The 15,933-nt window shown below is 43.2% G+C and overlaps 1 protein-coding gene across 2 annotated transcripts in view; it reads left to right on the top strand.

Annotated features, from left to right (window-relative positions):
* Positions 1–3,918: 3,918 nt before the first annotated feature.
* LOC117549760 (conserved oligomeric Golgi complex subunit 5-like) overlaps positions 3,919–15,933 on the top strand; it is a gene marked incomplete at its 5' end in the record, with an annotated part of 24,802 nt that continues 12,787 nt past the window's right edge. For both annotated transcript variants that reach the window (XM_034221829.1, XM_034221828.1), the window contains 8 exon segments: positions 3,919–4,049; positions 7,764–7,923; positions 8,906–9,018; positions 9,104–9,181; positions 12,568–12,649; positions 14,112–14,316; positions 14,784–14,945; positions 15,700–15,799. In XM_034221829.1, the coding sequence (XP_034077720.1) occupies positions 3,919–4,049; positions 7,764–7,923; positions 8,906–9,018; positions 9,104–9,181; positions 12,568–12,649; positions 14,112–14,316; positions 14,784–14,945; positions 15,700–15,799 (1,031 nt within the window).

Below are 15,933 nucleotides of genomic sequence, written 5' to 3'. Positions count from 1 at the left end.
GCTGCTGGATGGTACCTACCTAATAGTCCCAATCTGGCTACCATTAGTGCAGTGGATGTGTTGCCTTTATTGCCTGGCGAGTATATCTGGAAGGTAGCTAGTGAGTAGCCAAGGCTAATAGGCATTGGCATGGCAACAGCCATGTCAGCGCACACTGATGGATCAAATGCGAATCATGGCTGTCTCCTGTATTCTGGGTTACACCTGTCCACTGATAACACAATAACTACTGATGTTGCACATCTCCCATGATTTGGTCATTGTATCTCAGTGCTTCATCTCTCCCTCTACATGTGTTTATTCAGAGAGTGTAAGCAGAGATGATGGTGTCCAGTCTTATGTTTTTACTGTCATGCACAACACATCAGGAGGCATTTCCCCCCAGACACCAGTCTTTGGTGAGAGAAAGATACATGGCAGACAGCAGGATTATGGAGAGGGAAAAAAGATATTTGCAGACATTTTCCTTCTCAGTTTATTACAGTAACCATATTGAAGTCTACACACATCAGATGCTCTTTTATTACTTTATTACTTCATATTCTGCCTTTTGATGAAGATGACGTCTTGTCACCAGGGCGCATCACAGCCTATTTCTGACTTGAAAAGTTGAACTGCTTTTTACTCACAGCTGTAAGGCCCTGGTTCTGAACAATAGGCACTTGAGCATAGACAACAGTGGAGTAGAACACGTAGAAAGAACATGTGTAGGGCCCCTTGTGAAGCACAAATAATATCTTTCCTCATAACAAAATTATTGAGTGTTCTTGTGGTACGCTCTGGCAGCACTACACGTGGATCCTTTTTCACCTATCAGTGTGCAACCTAAATGATGATGTTTTAAAGGAATACCATCCATCCATCTTCTCCCGCTTATCCGTGGTCGGGTCGCGGGGGGTAGCAGTTCCAGCAGAGAGCCCCAAACTTTCCTTTCCCTGGCGACATCAACCAGCTCTGACTGGGGGATCCCAAGCGCTCCCAGGCCAGCGAAGAGATATAATCCCTCCACCTGGTCCTAGGTCTACCCCTTGGTCTCTTCCCAGCTGGACGTGCCTGGAACACCCTCCCTAGGGAGGCGCCCAGGTGGCATCCTAACTAGGTGCCCGAACCACCTCAACTGGCTCCTTTCGACGCGAAGGAGGAGCGGCTCAACTCCGAGTCCCTCCCGGATGACCGAACTTCTCACCTTATCCCTAAGGGAGACACCAGCCACCCCTGCGGAGAAAACCCATCTCGGCCGCTTGTATCCGCGATCTCGTTCTTTCTCATGACCCATCCTTCATGACCATAGGTGAGGGTAGGAACGAAAATGGCCCGGTAGACAGAGAGCTTTGCCTTCTGGCTCAGCTCCCTTTTCGTCACAACGGTGCGGTAAAGCGACTGCAGTACCGCTCCCGCTGCTGCTTCTCCGGCCCATCTCACGCTCCATTGTTCCCTCACTCGAGAACAAGACCCCGAGATACTTGAACTCCTTCACTTGGGTAAGGACTCATTCCCTACTTGGAGTGGACAGTCCATCGGTTTCCTGCTGAGAACCATGGCCTCAGATTTGGAGGTGCTGATCCTCATCCCAGCCGCTTCACACTCGGTTTGCGAACCGATCCAGTGAGTGCTGAAGGTCGCAGACCGATGAAGCCATTAGAACCACATCATCTGCAAAAAGCAGTGGTGCAATCCTTAGTCCACCGAACTGCAGACCCCCTCCCCCACGACTACGCCTCGAAATCCGATCCATGTATATTACAAACAGGATTGGTGACAAAGCGCAGCCCTGGCGGAGGCCAACCCTCACCGGAAATGGGTCCGACTTACTGCAGAGGACCCGGACACAGCTCTCGCTTTGGGAGTACAGAGATTGGATGGCCCTGAGTAGAGACCCCCTCACCCCCATACTCCCGCAGCACCTCCCACAGTAACTCCCTGGGAACTCGGTCATACGCCTTCTCCAAGTCTACAAAACACATGTAGACCGGATAAGCGTACTCCCAGGCCCCCTCCAGGATCCTTGCGAGAGTAAAAAGCTGATCCGTCGTTTCCACGACCAGGAACAATATAATACTAGTATATATATTGTAAAGGAATCATGTTTCTAACACTCAGAGCTAACGCTATACTGGAGAGAGTATGTGTAAAGAAGCTGGATATAAAAGGTACTCACCTTCTGGTATTCCCAAGAGAGAGAAAGCATTTGAGCTCCATACTGTTTTAAAATAATGCTTGATGTGGTTTGGAACATAATATGGGTTTTAAAAACGGCTATATTTCAAACGGCTTTTTCCAGCCATCAGCAGTTTCATGTTGGTGCATTCCTCTGCTATTGCTTGTGGGAGCGAAACATATTATCTAACTTCAGCGTTCACAAACAAAGAAGTCACAACAGAGTTTACAGAAACAAATCCTATCCCCACAATTGAATGGAATGTTTAGAGTCGCCATTTCTTTTATTTGCAACAATATGAATAATAGCATTAAGAAACAGTTGACCCCACACGGCACGGAGTTGAGGAGAGCGAGATATGGATGACTTTTGGTGTTTCCTCTTCATAAATGCTCTGATAAGAACATCATAATAGCGCTGACCACTGTGTGGACTCCACAATCCCCTTCAGTATGAGCCAGTTTTATAGTGATGTTCTTGGTGTGGACGGTCTCTCTACGCTCTGCCATGTGACTGATTTAGCACAGAAATAAGGGCACATCTTTTTACATCCTCTGGGAAGCAAGCTGCGTATCTTCAAGCATGGCACATCAGACTGAGCACATTAAGCGTCCTCTTCCCGCCCTCCTCTCTCACAGAGAAACTCAGAGCTCCACTGGTTGCTTCGTATCTCTGGCAAGCTTTGTAGTTTGGTCAAAGGTGGCTCCTGTCCAATGCCCTGGTTTCCCTTATATCTCTCTCTGTCTTTGTCTCTAGAAAAAGAGCAAAACATCTCGAGCTATAGATACATAATTCCATGATTGAATATCAGTCCTGGGAGGGAGCCGGCCCCTGCACTCCCCTCCTCTCATTATGGGCTGTAGATTACTCTGTACATTTTGTTTTGATTTATGAAGAGCGTTTGGCTGATGTCATTCCATTTTAGGCGTTGCACTTGTTTGATCATATCAGAAGCAGCTGAGTGTGTACCCTGCTGTTAAAATCAAGTATATGATTAGAATCCTGACATGCCCTTACTCCTTGGAGCAGGATTGTTTTTTGGGAGATGATCATTTTGATGCAACAAACCAAAGAAATAGCGAATCAGGTTACAGATTAAAAAACTAAATTGGAATGCATGTACCTAAATGTTTAGTGTCACGCACACATAGATAATTATATACATTTAGGATTAACAAATGTCATGCATACATCCAGCATGCGGGGAAGAAAAAAACCCCAATGGCTTATTGGAGTGACCACTCCAATGACCTGGTCACGCACACACGGTCACTTGCTACATGGGCGAGGTCTGTGCTAAAGCACGACTACTGTGCACAGCTGCTCATCATGACCAGGTCATCTCCTGTAGCGTCGGGTAGCTTCTGTACAGTGTGGCCAGGAGGAGGAGTGACCAATCTGTTTAGTGAGTTCAGCGGAGACTATTAGAACGCTATCGAACGTAGACGGTCAGCTATCGCCCCTCTTCCTGTCCCCTTAGGAGAGACTGTGCACCCCGCTGAGGATATTATTCAACAACGCTGCGTTTCAAATGTGTATATGAGAGATTTTTACATATGTTTGTAAATGATTTTGGTTTCAGTTGTGTGTGTGAGAGTGTTTCACATGTATGTAAACGGTATTTCTGAATAATGTCCATAACGGCCCCTCATATTGTTAGGTCTTCAAATTGCATAATCACAGACTGGAAAATATAGAAATAACTTGAAAATGGAATACGTAATAACTTGAGATTTGTGTTTTTATGTGTGTCTTTCCAGACTACCTGTCGCAGGGTGTGGATCTGAGTGGGATTGAAGTGATTGAGAGCGACTTGCTGTTGATCAGCAGAGCTAGGCTGGAGGTGGAGAATCAGGCCAAGAGGCTGCTGGAGCAAGGCATGGAGATCCAGGTACAAACTCAACCCTCTCCACTCTGAACACGTTACCCTGGGGTTTATGATGCAACTACAACTGTGAACCCTGTGTTGAGAAGCAACACATATCATATTTCATTCAAATATCATAATGAATAAATAAGTAGAAATAATTCTTCAAGAGATGTGTTTATATTGTCCAGTATATAGTTGTTAGTGATATTATTTACTGTTGTGAAAGTGTACATGTTTATTTACAGACTGGTGAATTTCTTATGCCATCACAGATGCCCTTTGTGTTTTTGGTGTCCTCCTAGTTCTTCCACTTTTTTTGTATTCTGATTTTTGTTAAATGAAATGTGATTAGATTTTCTGTTGCTGGTTGTGATAAGAAGACGAACAAACATGGAAGAGCACTCTCTGTATGTGTTGTCCTGTGAAGTGCATGTTAGAGAGAGCATGTGTCGCTCTGTTAACCTTCATCTGGCCCTGAAAGCCTGGCTCTCCGGGGGCCAGTGTCCCATTAAAGATAGTGTGTGTCTGCTTAGTGTCCTTGATGACATATTGCCAGTGTGAAGAGGAGTGTGGTACGGTGCTCCAGCTTGGGCACTAGTGCTGCAGCCATGCTTTGCTTTGTTCATTAGGCATGTCTCTCTATGATCAGGGCAAATGTCACTGCCTTGAACTTAATGCCATGCCATAATTCTGGTGTCTCCCATACCAAAGTGATGACTTTAAAACAACACGATGTTTAGATACCTCTTTATGCTCCTATTTATTATAGTAGTGACATTCAGTTAAATACACATTGCTTTGCCAACACTTGGTTCATGGACAGTTTTTATTGTGTAAGGCTGTATTATTGTCTTGGTACCTGGGGTTTTCAGGCCCTCATCTTCAAACTGTAAAATACTGTGTTCACTCAATCATTCATTTGAATCACATCTACTTCTACACATGTGCAAACTCTTTCATAATAAGTGCCTTCCCGGAAAGGGAGGGATTATGCCTTTTTTGCTACCTAAGGCCTTTTAATATAAATCATCTGTGCAGGAAGTGTTGAGTTGATTCATAGTAGCTTAACACTGAACATGTACCAGCTTTCTGGATTTGTGTTTTTTGACTGTGCGTGTGTGTACAGGCAGGTCACCAGGTCATGTGTGAAGCTGGGTACTGGGACTCCACAGTCCTCTCTAAAGTCTTAGCTTCTGGCTTTTACTCCCATGCCTAGACATTAGGCCGTTCTTTCTAAATTAGACACATTCACTCAGCTTGTTCTTTGTCTTTTGAACAGAAACACACAAAAACGCACACTCCTCTCTCCCCTGTGTTTTCCCCCTCAGTCAGTATTTTTAGACTAACTCCTGCTCGAGTAGCCTTGTTATGAACTTCTGTCACTCGTTATGTGTGTGACCATATGGGGCCACACACACACATACACACACACACACGCACACGCACACACACATATGAGCTCAGGGATTTGATGATTGTGTGTTATTGACTTGGTTAGCAGTTGGACATGCTGGCCGGGCTGTGTGGGAGCTTGTTTCACATCAGTGCTCTGATTGTGCCAGCAGAGACCCCGGAGTCCATCTGTTGAGTGGGAGCTCCACTGACCCACGTAGAAAAACTCTCTTCTAACATTATTTGTCTGAAAAATGTAATTAACTGAATGCAATTAAATTCCAAACTTCTTTCAACAGAAGCTATATAAGAAGTGGCCATTGCAAACCTTGATTGAAGCTTGATTTAGATGATTACATTACATATTTTACATGACATGGTTTTTGTCTGACGCTTCTTAGTTGGTGAACAGTCAGGGATTTACATACACTTCAATACTATAGACATGCCTATGGGAGCAATGTGGGACACTTTCACATGCTGTCTGCTGAGGGTGGGATTAAACTGATGAGATCTATAAAAGTCTACACGTTTTCAACATGTACAGTATCAACTTGCAGATGCCCTTTCTTTGTTGTCCAAGGCCTAAAAAGCTCTTTGAAAAGCATTGATAATATATTTTTGCCTGGTCATTCAATAATGCACATGCATACTGTATGTACAGGACCCTCTAAACACCTCACATAGGGCTCTCTGAGAGCCACGTGTAATTCAAATTTGTGAATTTATAATGTAAGTATATGTTTGGTGTGTACATTTGTATCAAGTACTAAATAACAATATTTTGTACATTTAACGATATCTAAATCACCTAAACTGTATGTGTTCCTTTACAGAGTCATACATTTAAAAGATGGCAGATAAAATAAAATACTCTCTGCCACAGGCAGGCAGTGAAAAAAGGTAACTTCAGACAGTACAACATCAATCTTATGCAGGCTAATTCCTACCAGTGAAAGAAAAGAAAAAAGAAAAGATCAAAAAGAACAAAACAAAATGTGCGATAATCGGAATATAAGGATATTTTAGAAACAATCTTAATTACTGCGTTGCTTCAAATGACTGAGAAGATGAAAACCAATCCGATGCCGATGTATTGTGTATGTTAGCCTAAAGACTGAAGCCGGATGGAAACAGCTAGCTGGACTCAGTTTCAAAACAAACCCATAGTAACGTAAAGCTCAGTGATCTACACACTGCGTATCATTTTTTGTATCTGTACACAGAGACATGTTTTATGGAGATGATAAACGTGTGTCAGTCAGGTGCTACAGCGCCCCCTCCTGTCTTCATCTGTTCCAGTGAGCTGTGAAGAGAAACCCTGCTCAATAACACGGTTCTTTCAACATTAAGTTCATCTAATGGCTATTACTAGCTCACTCTAACATTTGCCACTGTATGGGGCTTAACAGAAAGGCTTTTTAACTTCTCTTTGCAAAAACGAAAAGTACGAGTTTGTCCATAATTAGAAAATAATTTGCGCCCCTCTCTGATTTTGTCATCTACATGTTCACAGTTCTCCCTCATTAAATCAATGTATGGTGATTTTAAGCTGCTGCTGTCTCACCTCCATACTCACTGGTGTGTGTGTGTGTGTGTGTGTGTGTGTGTGTGTGTGTGTGTGTGTGTGTGTGTGTGTGTGTGTGTGTGTGTGTGTGTGTGTGTGTGTGTGTGTGTGTGTGTGTGTGTGTGTGTGTGTGTGTGTGTGTGTGTGTGTGTGTGTGTGTGTGTGTGTGTGTGTGTGTGTGTGTGTGGTGTGTGTGTGTGTGTGTGTGTGTGTGTGTGTGTGTGTGTGTGTGTGTGTGTGTGTGTGTGTGTGTGTGTGTGTGTGTGTGTGTGTGTGTGTGTGTGTGTGTGTGGCCTAGCATTACTATACTTGTGGGGACCTAAATCTGTTTACACAGTCACGTGTGGGGACTCGCCTCCATTATGGGGACAAAATGGAGGTCCCCATGAGGGGAATCATTAATGTTAGGGTGAAGACTTGGTTAGGTTTAGGGTAAGGTTAAGGGTTAGGCATGTGTTGGTTAAGGTTAGGATAAGTCTCCAGGAAATGCATGTAAGTCAATGTCATGTCCTCAGAAGTGATGTATACATGGTGTGTGTGTGTGTGTGTGTGTGTGGGTGTGTGCACATGGGTGTGTGCGCGTGGGTGGGATTGAGTATTGACTGTGTCCTGATGAGGATAACATTAGATATTTCTCCAAATAAGTCCAATCATCTTCTGTTATTCAACCAGAAAGCACCAATGAGTATGTGTTAGTATTTTTTAAATTATATCCAGGCTGTGTGGTGTGCCACAAACCACCTTGACTTATTTCTTCCTCTCCTTCCACCTGTCAGAATCCAACCCAGGTCGGCACGGCCCTCCAGGTCTTCTATAACCTCGGCAGTCTGAGGGAGACCATCAGTTCAGTGGTGGGGGGTTACAGGACAACCATAAAGGACAACATCAACAGTGCTCTGGACATCAAAGGTCTGACACAGCCCACCAACCCCAGAGGTGAGACTTAAGGAGGATTTGGCTCTGGGTACTTTGTCCTTATTTCTAAAAGAGGAGAAAGTGTGGCCCAGTTTATGAGTAGGCTCGATCCAGAATAGACATGGCCCCAGAGAATAGTCAATCCTGGCTGGAGGCGTGTGTCATTTTCATGGCTCTGATGAAGTGGCCAAATAATGTTTCTAATTATTGTGCATAATGCTTCCAGATAACAAGCTCTGAGGGGGCCTAGGATCGTTCCCCTGGTATTCTCTGCATTATATCACTAAATGAATTTGAAATGAGCAAAAGGATAAATGTGTCATGGTACTTTTTTGAAAGTCTGGTGATATTCCATTTTGTTGTTGTTCACCAAATCATTAAAAGTCCCAACCCAACAATGAATGTATTTACTAACCCATGTTTTATGTGTATCCAAAGCCTTATATTTCTATTATATCCCATATAGCTTTTTTTGTCATAAAAACACACCAATGAAACACACTGCTGAACTGGGTGACATGTGTGTTCATTACCATTAACACACACACTGTAGTTAATATAACTCGAAACAGATGCTGTCCTCCAAATACTCACTAGAGCAACACATGCAGATGAATCTATCCCTGAATAGTCCCAAACATATGGACTGTCTCTTCCTGTTGGTGTAACCTTTGAACAATACTAATGGCTTTTTCAAAGAACTTGATAAAGAAGATAAAACTAGATATGTGTGTGGTGATTTTAAATATTTACGCACCAATGTGCTCTGAGTTTAGAACCCCTGATGGATTAGGGTTAGCAGGAGTTTAGAGATGGATTAACAAATTGTTAAGTCAGGTATTTCCATAGCTTTTGAAGTTAATAAGATAAATAAGACTTTAACAAAATATGGCTATAAACTCAGAATAAAAAACAATATCAAGCTGGCCAGCAGAAAATATGTTTTCATTGGCCTTTGTCCCAAAAATCCTTAATGCTTCTCTGTGTCCCCTCTGTCCCTCAGCGGCCCCGGGCCGGGCAGTGCTGCCCACACCAGGCAACACGGCAGCATTCCGCGCCGCTCTGTGGACTCACCTTGAGAAACTGATGGACCAGATATGTGCTGCCTGCAGACAGGTACAGCCTCCCCAGCAGCTGACTGCACAGACATTAAAGTCGGCAGGACTCCTAATACAGGCCTAATGTCCTCCATATTTTCCAGGTGCAACATCTGCAGAAGGTCCTGCTGAAGAAGAGAGACCCTGTGACTCATGTGTGCTTCATCGATGAGATCATCAAGGTGGGTGGGCGCTACTGCTCTGCTCTTGGTATAATCCTAATAATTATGTTTCTCACAATCAAAATACAATTTCCACACACATTCAGGCATGCTGTTGCCCCATCATGTGCACATTACACAGCTAACTAGATGATGACAATGATGATATTAGTATTATTGCATTTGTGAAAAATGTTAAACGTAAATGGATGCATCTACAAGGCGACAAAGCTTTCAGGGTCAACTGATTTTTCGCAAATAAAAAAAAAAGTTGGAACCAGGAGGATAGCAATGGTCCGATGGTATAATGGTCCATTATATTAGAACATCCCCGTAACAGTGGGTACCTGAAAAAACGTAATGTAATACCTTTAAGGCCCGGACACACCAAGCCGATTTTGGCCGTCGGTGGGCGTCAGGCCGAAAAACTGATTGGCTGTTCAGCTAGTGAATCAGTGCATGAGAAGCGAAACGGAAGTGAGGGACCCAAACAAACTATTAAGAAGGCAAATCTGAGATTTCATTTAACTCCAGCTCTCGACACAGGTTCGGGAAAGCCCCACGAGCTTCTCGCTGTAGAGTGAAAATTAGTGATGTTACGTATTGCGCCGAGGCTTCGAAGCGTTTGTCGAGTAATCCCCAAAGCTTTTTGTGAAGCTTGTATCGAGGCTCGTATCGTTTTGGGCCAGTGATACATGCATAAATAAATGTAGGAATGAAAACAAGAATGAATAAATACAGGAATAAATATGTGTGCTTTGGCTCAGCTGGAAAGCAGTTGACTCATGACTGCAGGGTCCCTGGTTCAACGACTGAACAATAAGTCTTCTTTGTTGTTTATAAAAGCTACAGCTAAATGAGCTAATGTAGTTAATAAATAGTCTTTGATATGGTTTAGCCTTTCTCAGGCTACAACATGGTTAAGTTTATGAATATTATTAAGGAATACAAATCCCTCTTTGCAATGTTTACCAGCCTCCTTAGGCTTTTCAATCACAATCATTAAACTGGAATAAAAACAATATTGTTAAAATGAAAATATGATTTAATGTTCGTTGTTTAGAGTTATTCTAAGGCTTTACTCATTGGGAACTCGGTATGAGATGATGGAGCACACTGTTGAGATGTCCAATCTGCCTGTTTTACACACTTTGACCAGCAGGGGGGTTTGTGTTCAGATGAAGCCCATGATGAAGCCTCATGAGATGAACCCTTTAGCGATCCAATTGGCTGGAAAGCTTCAAAGCTTCATAAGGCTTCATCTCGCCATCACTAGTGAAAATGGAACGCACACGCTATTTGTTGTTTGTTTATATCACGCAGTCTGTCTTCCGGTTGTTGCCTCTTTCGAATGACGAATACACACTACCGCCGCCTGCTGGTAAGGAGAGTTATTGCCACTCACGCATGCGCAATTCGTACCTTCTTGACCGTCGGCTGAAGTCTTTGCGGTGTGTTCCAGTGCGACACATGGCCAAAACGCAGACATGCGAGGCGACACAACAGTCGGGGTCCGTCTGTGTCAGTTCTTTGGTGTCAGCTTGGTGTGTCCGGGCCTTTACATATATAATACACATTACATAGTTGACATCATGAAACATGACCTTACAAAACGACAGGGGCTAGTCTGTATTAGTGTAACCATGGTGAGTCCAAAACACACTGCACTATACAACACACACACTCCTGTCGCAGATCCAATCTCCCAACCTCTGCTGTCTCTTGCGTGTCAAACATGGATGAGCACAGATCTAAGTTGAGAAATATGACCTACAGTGGTGTTATTAAAATGATGAATGTAAAGGGGAAGAAAGACGTGCCCGGCCAGCTATAGTTCTGGAGATTTGCAGAATGCAGAATCTTCGAATGAGGAATTAGTCTTAGTGTCCAAATATGAATCAAAGTTAATATAGAACTGGAAGCATTTTAGTAAGCGTAGTGTAGAGACGTGCAGCAGAGCCACACGCTATATCTGTGCTAGGGCAGCAAACGGTGTCTTTCATCTTTACTCTCCTTAAAGAGGAACTATTTTACACATTTTTACTATCTGTCTAGGTATTCTGAGATTCCACTGAAAATATGAAGCCTTTAGTGTCTCGAGGGAGCTGAAGTATGGAGTCAGATCTGACTCCATACTGAAGTTTGATACAAGTTGGTTGGGTCTAAAAAGAAATCTGTGAGGGAAGTTAGAAAGTGAGCTTCCCAGGACTCTTGGGCATTTAGTTGGATTGGTGGTTATGATGGAAGTCATTAACATATCATCATGACTTTCATCAGTCCCACTCTCTTACCTCCACAGACGCCTAGAAGTACAAATCAGTGCAGCAGACTGTTGCTATGGAAGCAAAGCTCTCACCAATTCCACAGAGATAGAGGTGTGAGATGGAGACCTAATGACATGTCTAAATGCAAAACTCCTCAGCTGTGCAGCTTCACTATCTCCCTTCACTGTGCCACAGAAACATATCAAAACCTACACAAATCTCCTGTTACCATGTATTGTCTGCATCATGGTTTCCTGTAGCATTAAGATTCACCTTCAGTGGAGCTAGTGGGCCCAGACCAAAGCAGAAAAAGAAGCCCTGATAGCGTTGATGTTTTGTTATTTTCTGTTCATCTCACATACCGTTGGGAAAAGAGGCAGTAAGAGGAGGGAGTGGTGGTGCTGTGTGTGAGGAGGAACAGTCCCACAGCTGGGCAGCAGACCTGCAACAGGCTTCTCTAACGGAGGACTAGAACAAAATACACACATGTCCAATTCCATGAAGTCATGGAGACACTGTCCTCAGTCAGGCTGGTTGTGGTGTGTGAGTGTGTCGCTGGCTGACAGCGCTATCCGCTCTTATCTTTGATAACTGTTACACAGTCTTATACTCATGCAGAAGGTGCATGATGATGAAGAATGTGTGCAGTGAATACCTCAGTGATGGCCGTTTCCATAACATTGTGATGATCACATTATTGATTTTGCTGAATATTGTGATTGCTAATATTATCCAGGTTTATTAGTCTTGATTTGTTTCATTTTTTGTTGCAGGTTTGCACATCAACACACACATTCAGCACACAACACAACTGTTTATTAGCTATATAGAGACATTATTATTTGCCAGGTTTCTTTACTAGTTTGTTTATGCACATCTCAGAAGTGCACTGTATTGAGTCTTCAGCCAGTCTCTGGTCAGAGGCTCACTCTGTACAAAAAGGATCCATTCATTACATCTCCAGAATAACAATGATACAAGCAAAATATCATCTGAAATGGACTTAAGGGAAATCTCAATATGCACCAGACAAACCTGGAAAAAGAGTCTAAACGTGTTTCCCATCAAACGCCAACACATGTCACTCACAAAGACTACAAGGACATGTGGTGACCAGCGTGTCTCTCTTCTGTCTGAGGACAGGATGGACAGCCTGATATCCTCTACACCTTCTGGACTGATGTCACCAGCACCCTCAGTGAGGAGTTCCACAGAGCGACTGAAGGTAGGACTGCTGCTTCTCCTTCCCCGCTGTCCCCCCTCAAGCTCCTACTTCAGAGGAAAGATGAATTGACCTAAGAGTTTAAATCTTGAATGTTTTCTCTCCGACAGATGGTAGATAGCGGCTCCAAACAAACAGCTAGTGGGAGGTCTCATTTAGTGAGCGATTATCATCTGGCTGTAACGAGCTCAGCTGACAACAGAACAGAAATCAATGGGGCTGGGGGTAATGAAAGGCCTGTTGTCCACGAAGCCATCAGCACACAGCAGTCTCATTGAACCAGTGTCGGCCTGTTGTACCACCTTAGTTTGTGTTAAAGGGAAAAACACATCTTTTCTTTGGATGTGAATCCAGTCTTGATCATCGATGTCGAAGCTATAATTCCTGCGTGCTATATTGATTACATTTCAGTACAATGGAACGTTTAGGTTTAGGACGTTCTTTTTGTTCTTGCATCTACCAGTCATACACTAGAGATCCAAGCTAGAACAGATGTAGTTCTTAAGGTGTCCAATTCCATCAATGTAACGAATGAATGCAGGAACTGCAACACACTCCATAGCAGCAAACACCCCTTCCACAGTCATTATAACACACACACTGTTCAATGTATTTGTGTGTGTGTGTGTGTGTGTGTGTGGTGTGTGTGTGTGTGTGTGTGTGTGTGTGTGTGTGTGTGTGTGTGTGTGTGTGTGTGTGTGTGTGTGTGTGTGTGTGTGTGTGTGTGTGTGTGTGTGTGTGTGTGTGTGTGTGTGTGTGTGTGTGTGTGTGTGTGTGTGTGTGTGTGTGTGTGTGTGTGTGTGTGTGTGTGATTGAGTATTGACTGTGTCCTGATGAGGATAACATTCTCCGAATTTTGAACAAATTGTTCATCTTAAAAATTAGACAATGTAGATGCACACACACACACACACACACACACACACACTTCCTTTCTCATATGAAGGCGTTTCAGTGGACTGTTTGTTTGTGTGTGTCTGTGTGTGTATGTATATATATATATATATATCTATATAAGATAAATATGAAAGAAGGACATGCTTGTTAATATCGAGTAAATACAGTAGCATGATTTCTGATCGTGGTCCCTCCTACACCCTTCTAAAACCACACATTGTAATTATACTCTTTTTTCTGTGTATTTAACAAACACACAAGATGCTCCGCTTTAGCTTTTAAGGTTTATATGAATGTATATTAGGTATATTAATGCTAGCTATCTGACTGCTTCCACTCTTTATGCTAAGACATTTTATTTTTATCAAGTCATAACTTGACTTAACTTTTAATGAAATGTTGATGTTTTAATTTAGCATATTCATGTAATTGACCTATGTTTTGTTTTTTAATGGAATTAAATACAGATGTTTCTTCCTGACTTTGCTCACTCTTTGCTTTCCTCAGAATTATGATATGGTATTAGCAGCTTCCTGAGTGGCTGTGTGTATTTGTATCTACTCTTTAGCCTCGTCCTTCCTGAAGCAGGCGTTTGAAGGAGAGTATCCGAAGCTGCTGCGCCTGTACAACGAGCTGTGGCGGCGCCTGCAGCAGTACAGCGCCAGCCTGCAGGGGGCGCTAACCAGCGGTGCAGGAATAGAAGCTTCTTTGGACATCAGCGCCACAGAGTCAGACACCCAGGACCTCTTCACACATGGAAAACAGGACTACAAGTGAGCACACACAGACCACGTTCACCTGTTCACAGAGAACACAAACGCATTTGAAGTGTTCCATTAATCAGCACAGGTGTTTGGGGCCACTTAGAGGATATTTGACATCAACATGAGACACAAAACACACAGTGCATATCATCAGACCACGTAGATTTGAAATGATGGTTTTCTCAAACATCTTAATCCCTTAATCACACATCACTCTTGTGTGTGTGTGTGTGTGTGTGTGTGTGTGTGTGTGTGTGTGTGTGTGTGTGTGTGTGTGTGTGTGTGTGTGTGTGTGTGTGTGTGTGTGTGTGTGTGTGTGTGTGTGTGTGTGTGTGTGTGTGTGTGTGTGTGTGTGTGTGTGTGTGTGTGTGTGTGTGTGTGTGTGTGTGTGTGTGTGTGTGTGTGTGTGTGTGTGTGTGTGTGTGTGTGTGTGTGTGTGTGTGTGTGTGTGTGTGTGTGTGTGTGTGTGTACGCAGCCCAGAGAAGGCTCTGAAGGACTCTCTGCAGCCGTACGAGTCCGCCTACCTCTCCAAGTCCCTCTCTCGCCTGTTTGATCCCATCAACCTCGTGTTCCCCATGGGGGGCCGCAACCCCCCCTCCAACGACGAGCTGGACAGCATCATCAAGACCATCAGCAGGCAAGCAGCATATCTGCCCGATGTGTTCCATTAGATGTGATGCTGCACAACCAGGACAGCAAGAAGCACAGTTACTGCACACACACACATCAGAATTATACACATACATATTCATTCATAATATATGATGAATTAATAAAATAGATAATCAATGTAAAAACTATAAAAGAACAATTGAACGAAAGTTAAAATGCAAGCCGTATAAAGAAGCTTGAGCCTGAACCATCCCAGTGTAGCAGCACAGTGTATATACCGTCATACAGCTGTCACCATATCACAGTTACACCACACAAATATCATAACCAACTTTTTTTTTCAAAAACAATATTATGGCAATATGTATAGAACATTTGAGGACAGAAAATAGTCAAATGAATCTTGAACTGTCTGATTTAAGAGGTGCCAGATTATACAACACACAATATATATTAATTGTCATTTTTATGCTCAGTAAATGCTGAACGTTGAAATACGCAACTATTTGATATCAAATTTGTTCACCAATTTTAACTAACCAATCAAATCAAATATGAACCTCTGCATTGATGGCAGTAAAAAAGGCTTGAATGTCTTCAGGGTCTGACCAACCAATACATCATCAGTCTCTCCCCAGGGCTCACACATGTGGTATTATTTAGGAAAAAAATACACATGCGTTAATCGCGTTAAAATAATTAGTGGCGTTAACTTGACAGCCCTACATTATTTGAATGTTTTGGAAATGTGTCTTATTTATGTGTTTGTTTGTTTGCAGTGAGCTGAATGTGGCATCAGTAGATCCAAACCTGGCTCTGGCTGTGTCCAAGAACGTTGCCAAGACAGTCCAACTGTTCTGTGTGAAGAGTGAGCAGCTGGTAGGACAGTCAGCGTCTGACACTGCGTCTCTGGGTCTTCATGGGTTCATAACACCATGACGTGTTTTCATGGATAGAGACATCCGCAGTGCGAAATACAAAGTGTGATTTATTGCAATTGGTTCTATATTGTC

This window comes from Gymnodraco acuticeps, unplaced genomic scaffold (genome assembly GCF_902827175.1).
Source record: "Gymnodraco acuticeps unplaced genomic scaffold, fGymAcu1.1, whole genome shotgun sequence".
Taxonomy (NCBI): domain Eukaryota; kingdom Metazoa; phylum Chordata; class Actinopteri; order Perciformes; family Bathydraconidae; genus Gymnodraco; species Gymnodraco acuticeps.
This window is presented reverse-complemented; position numbering and strand designations above follow the sequence as displayed.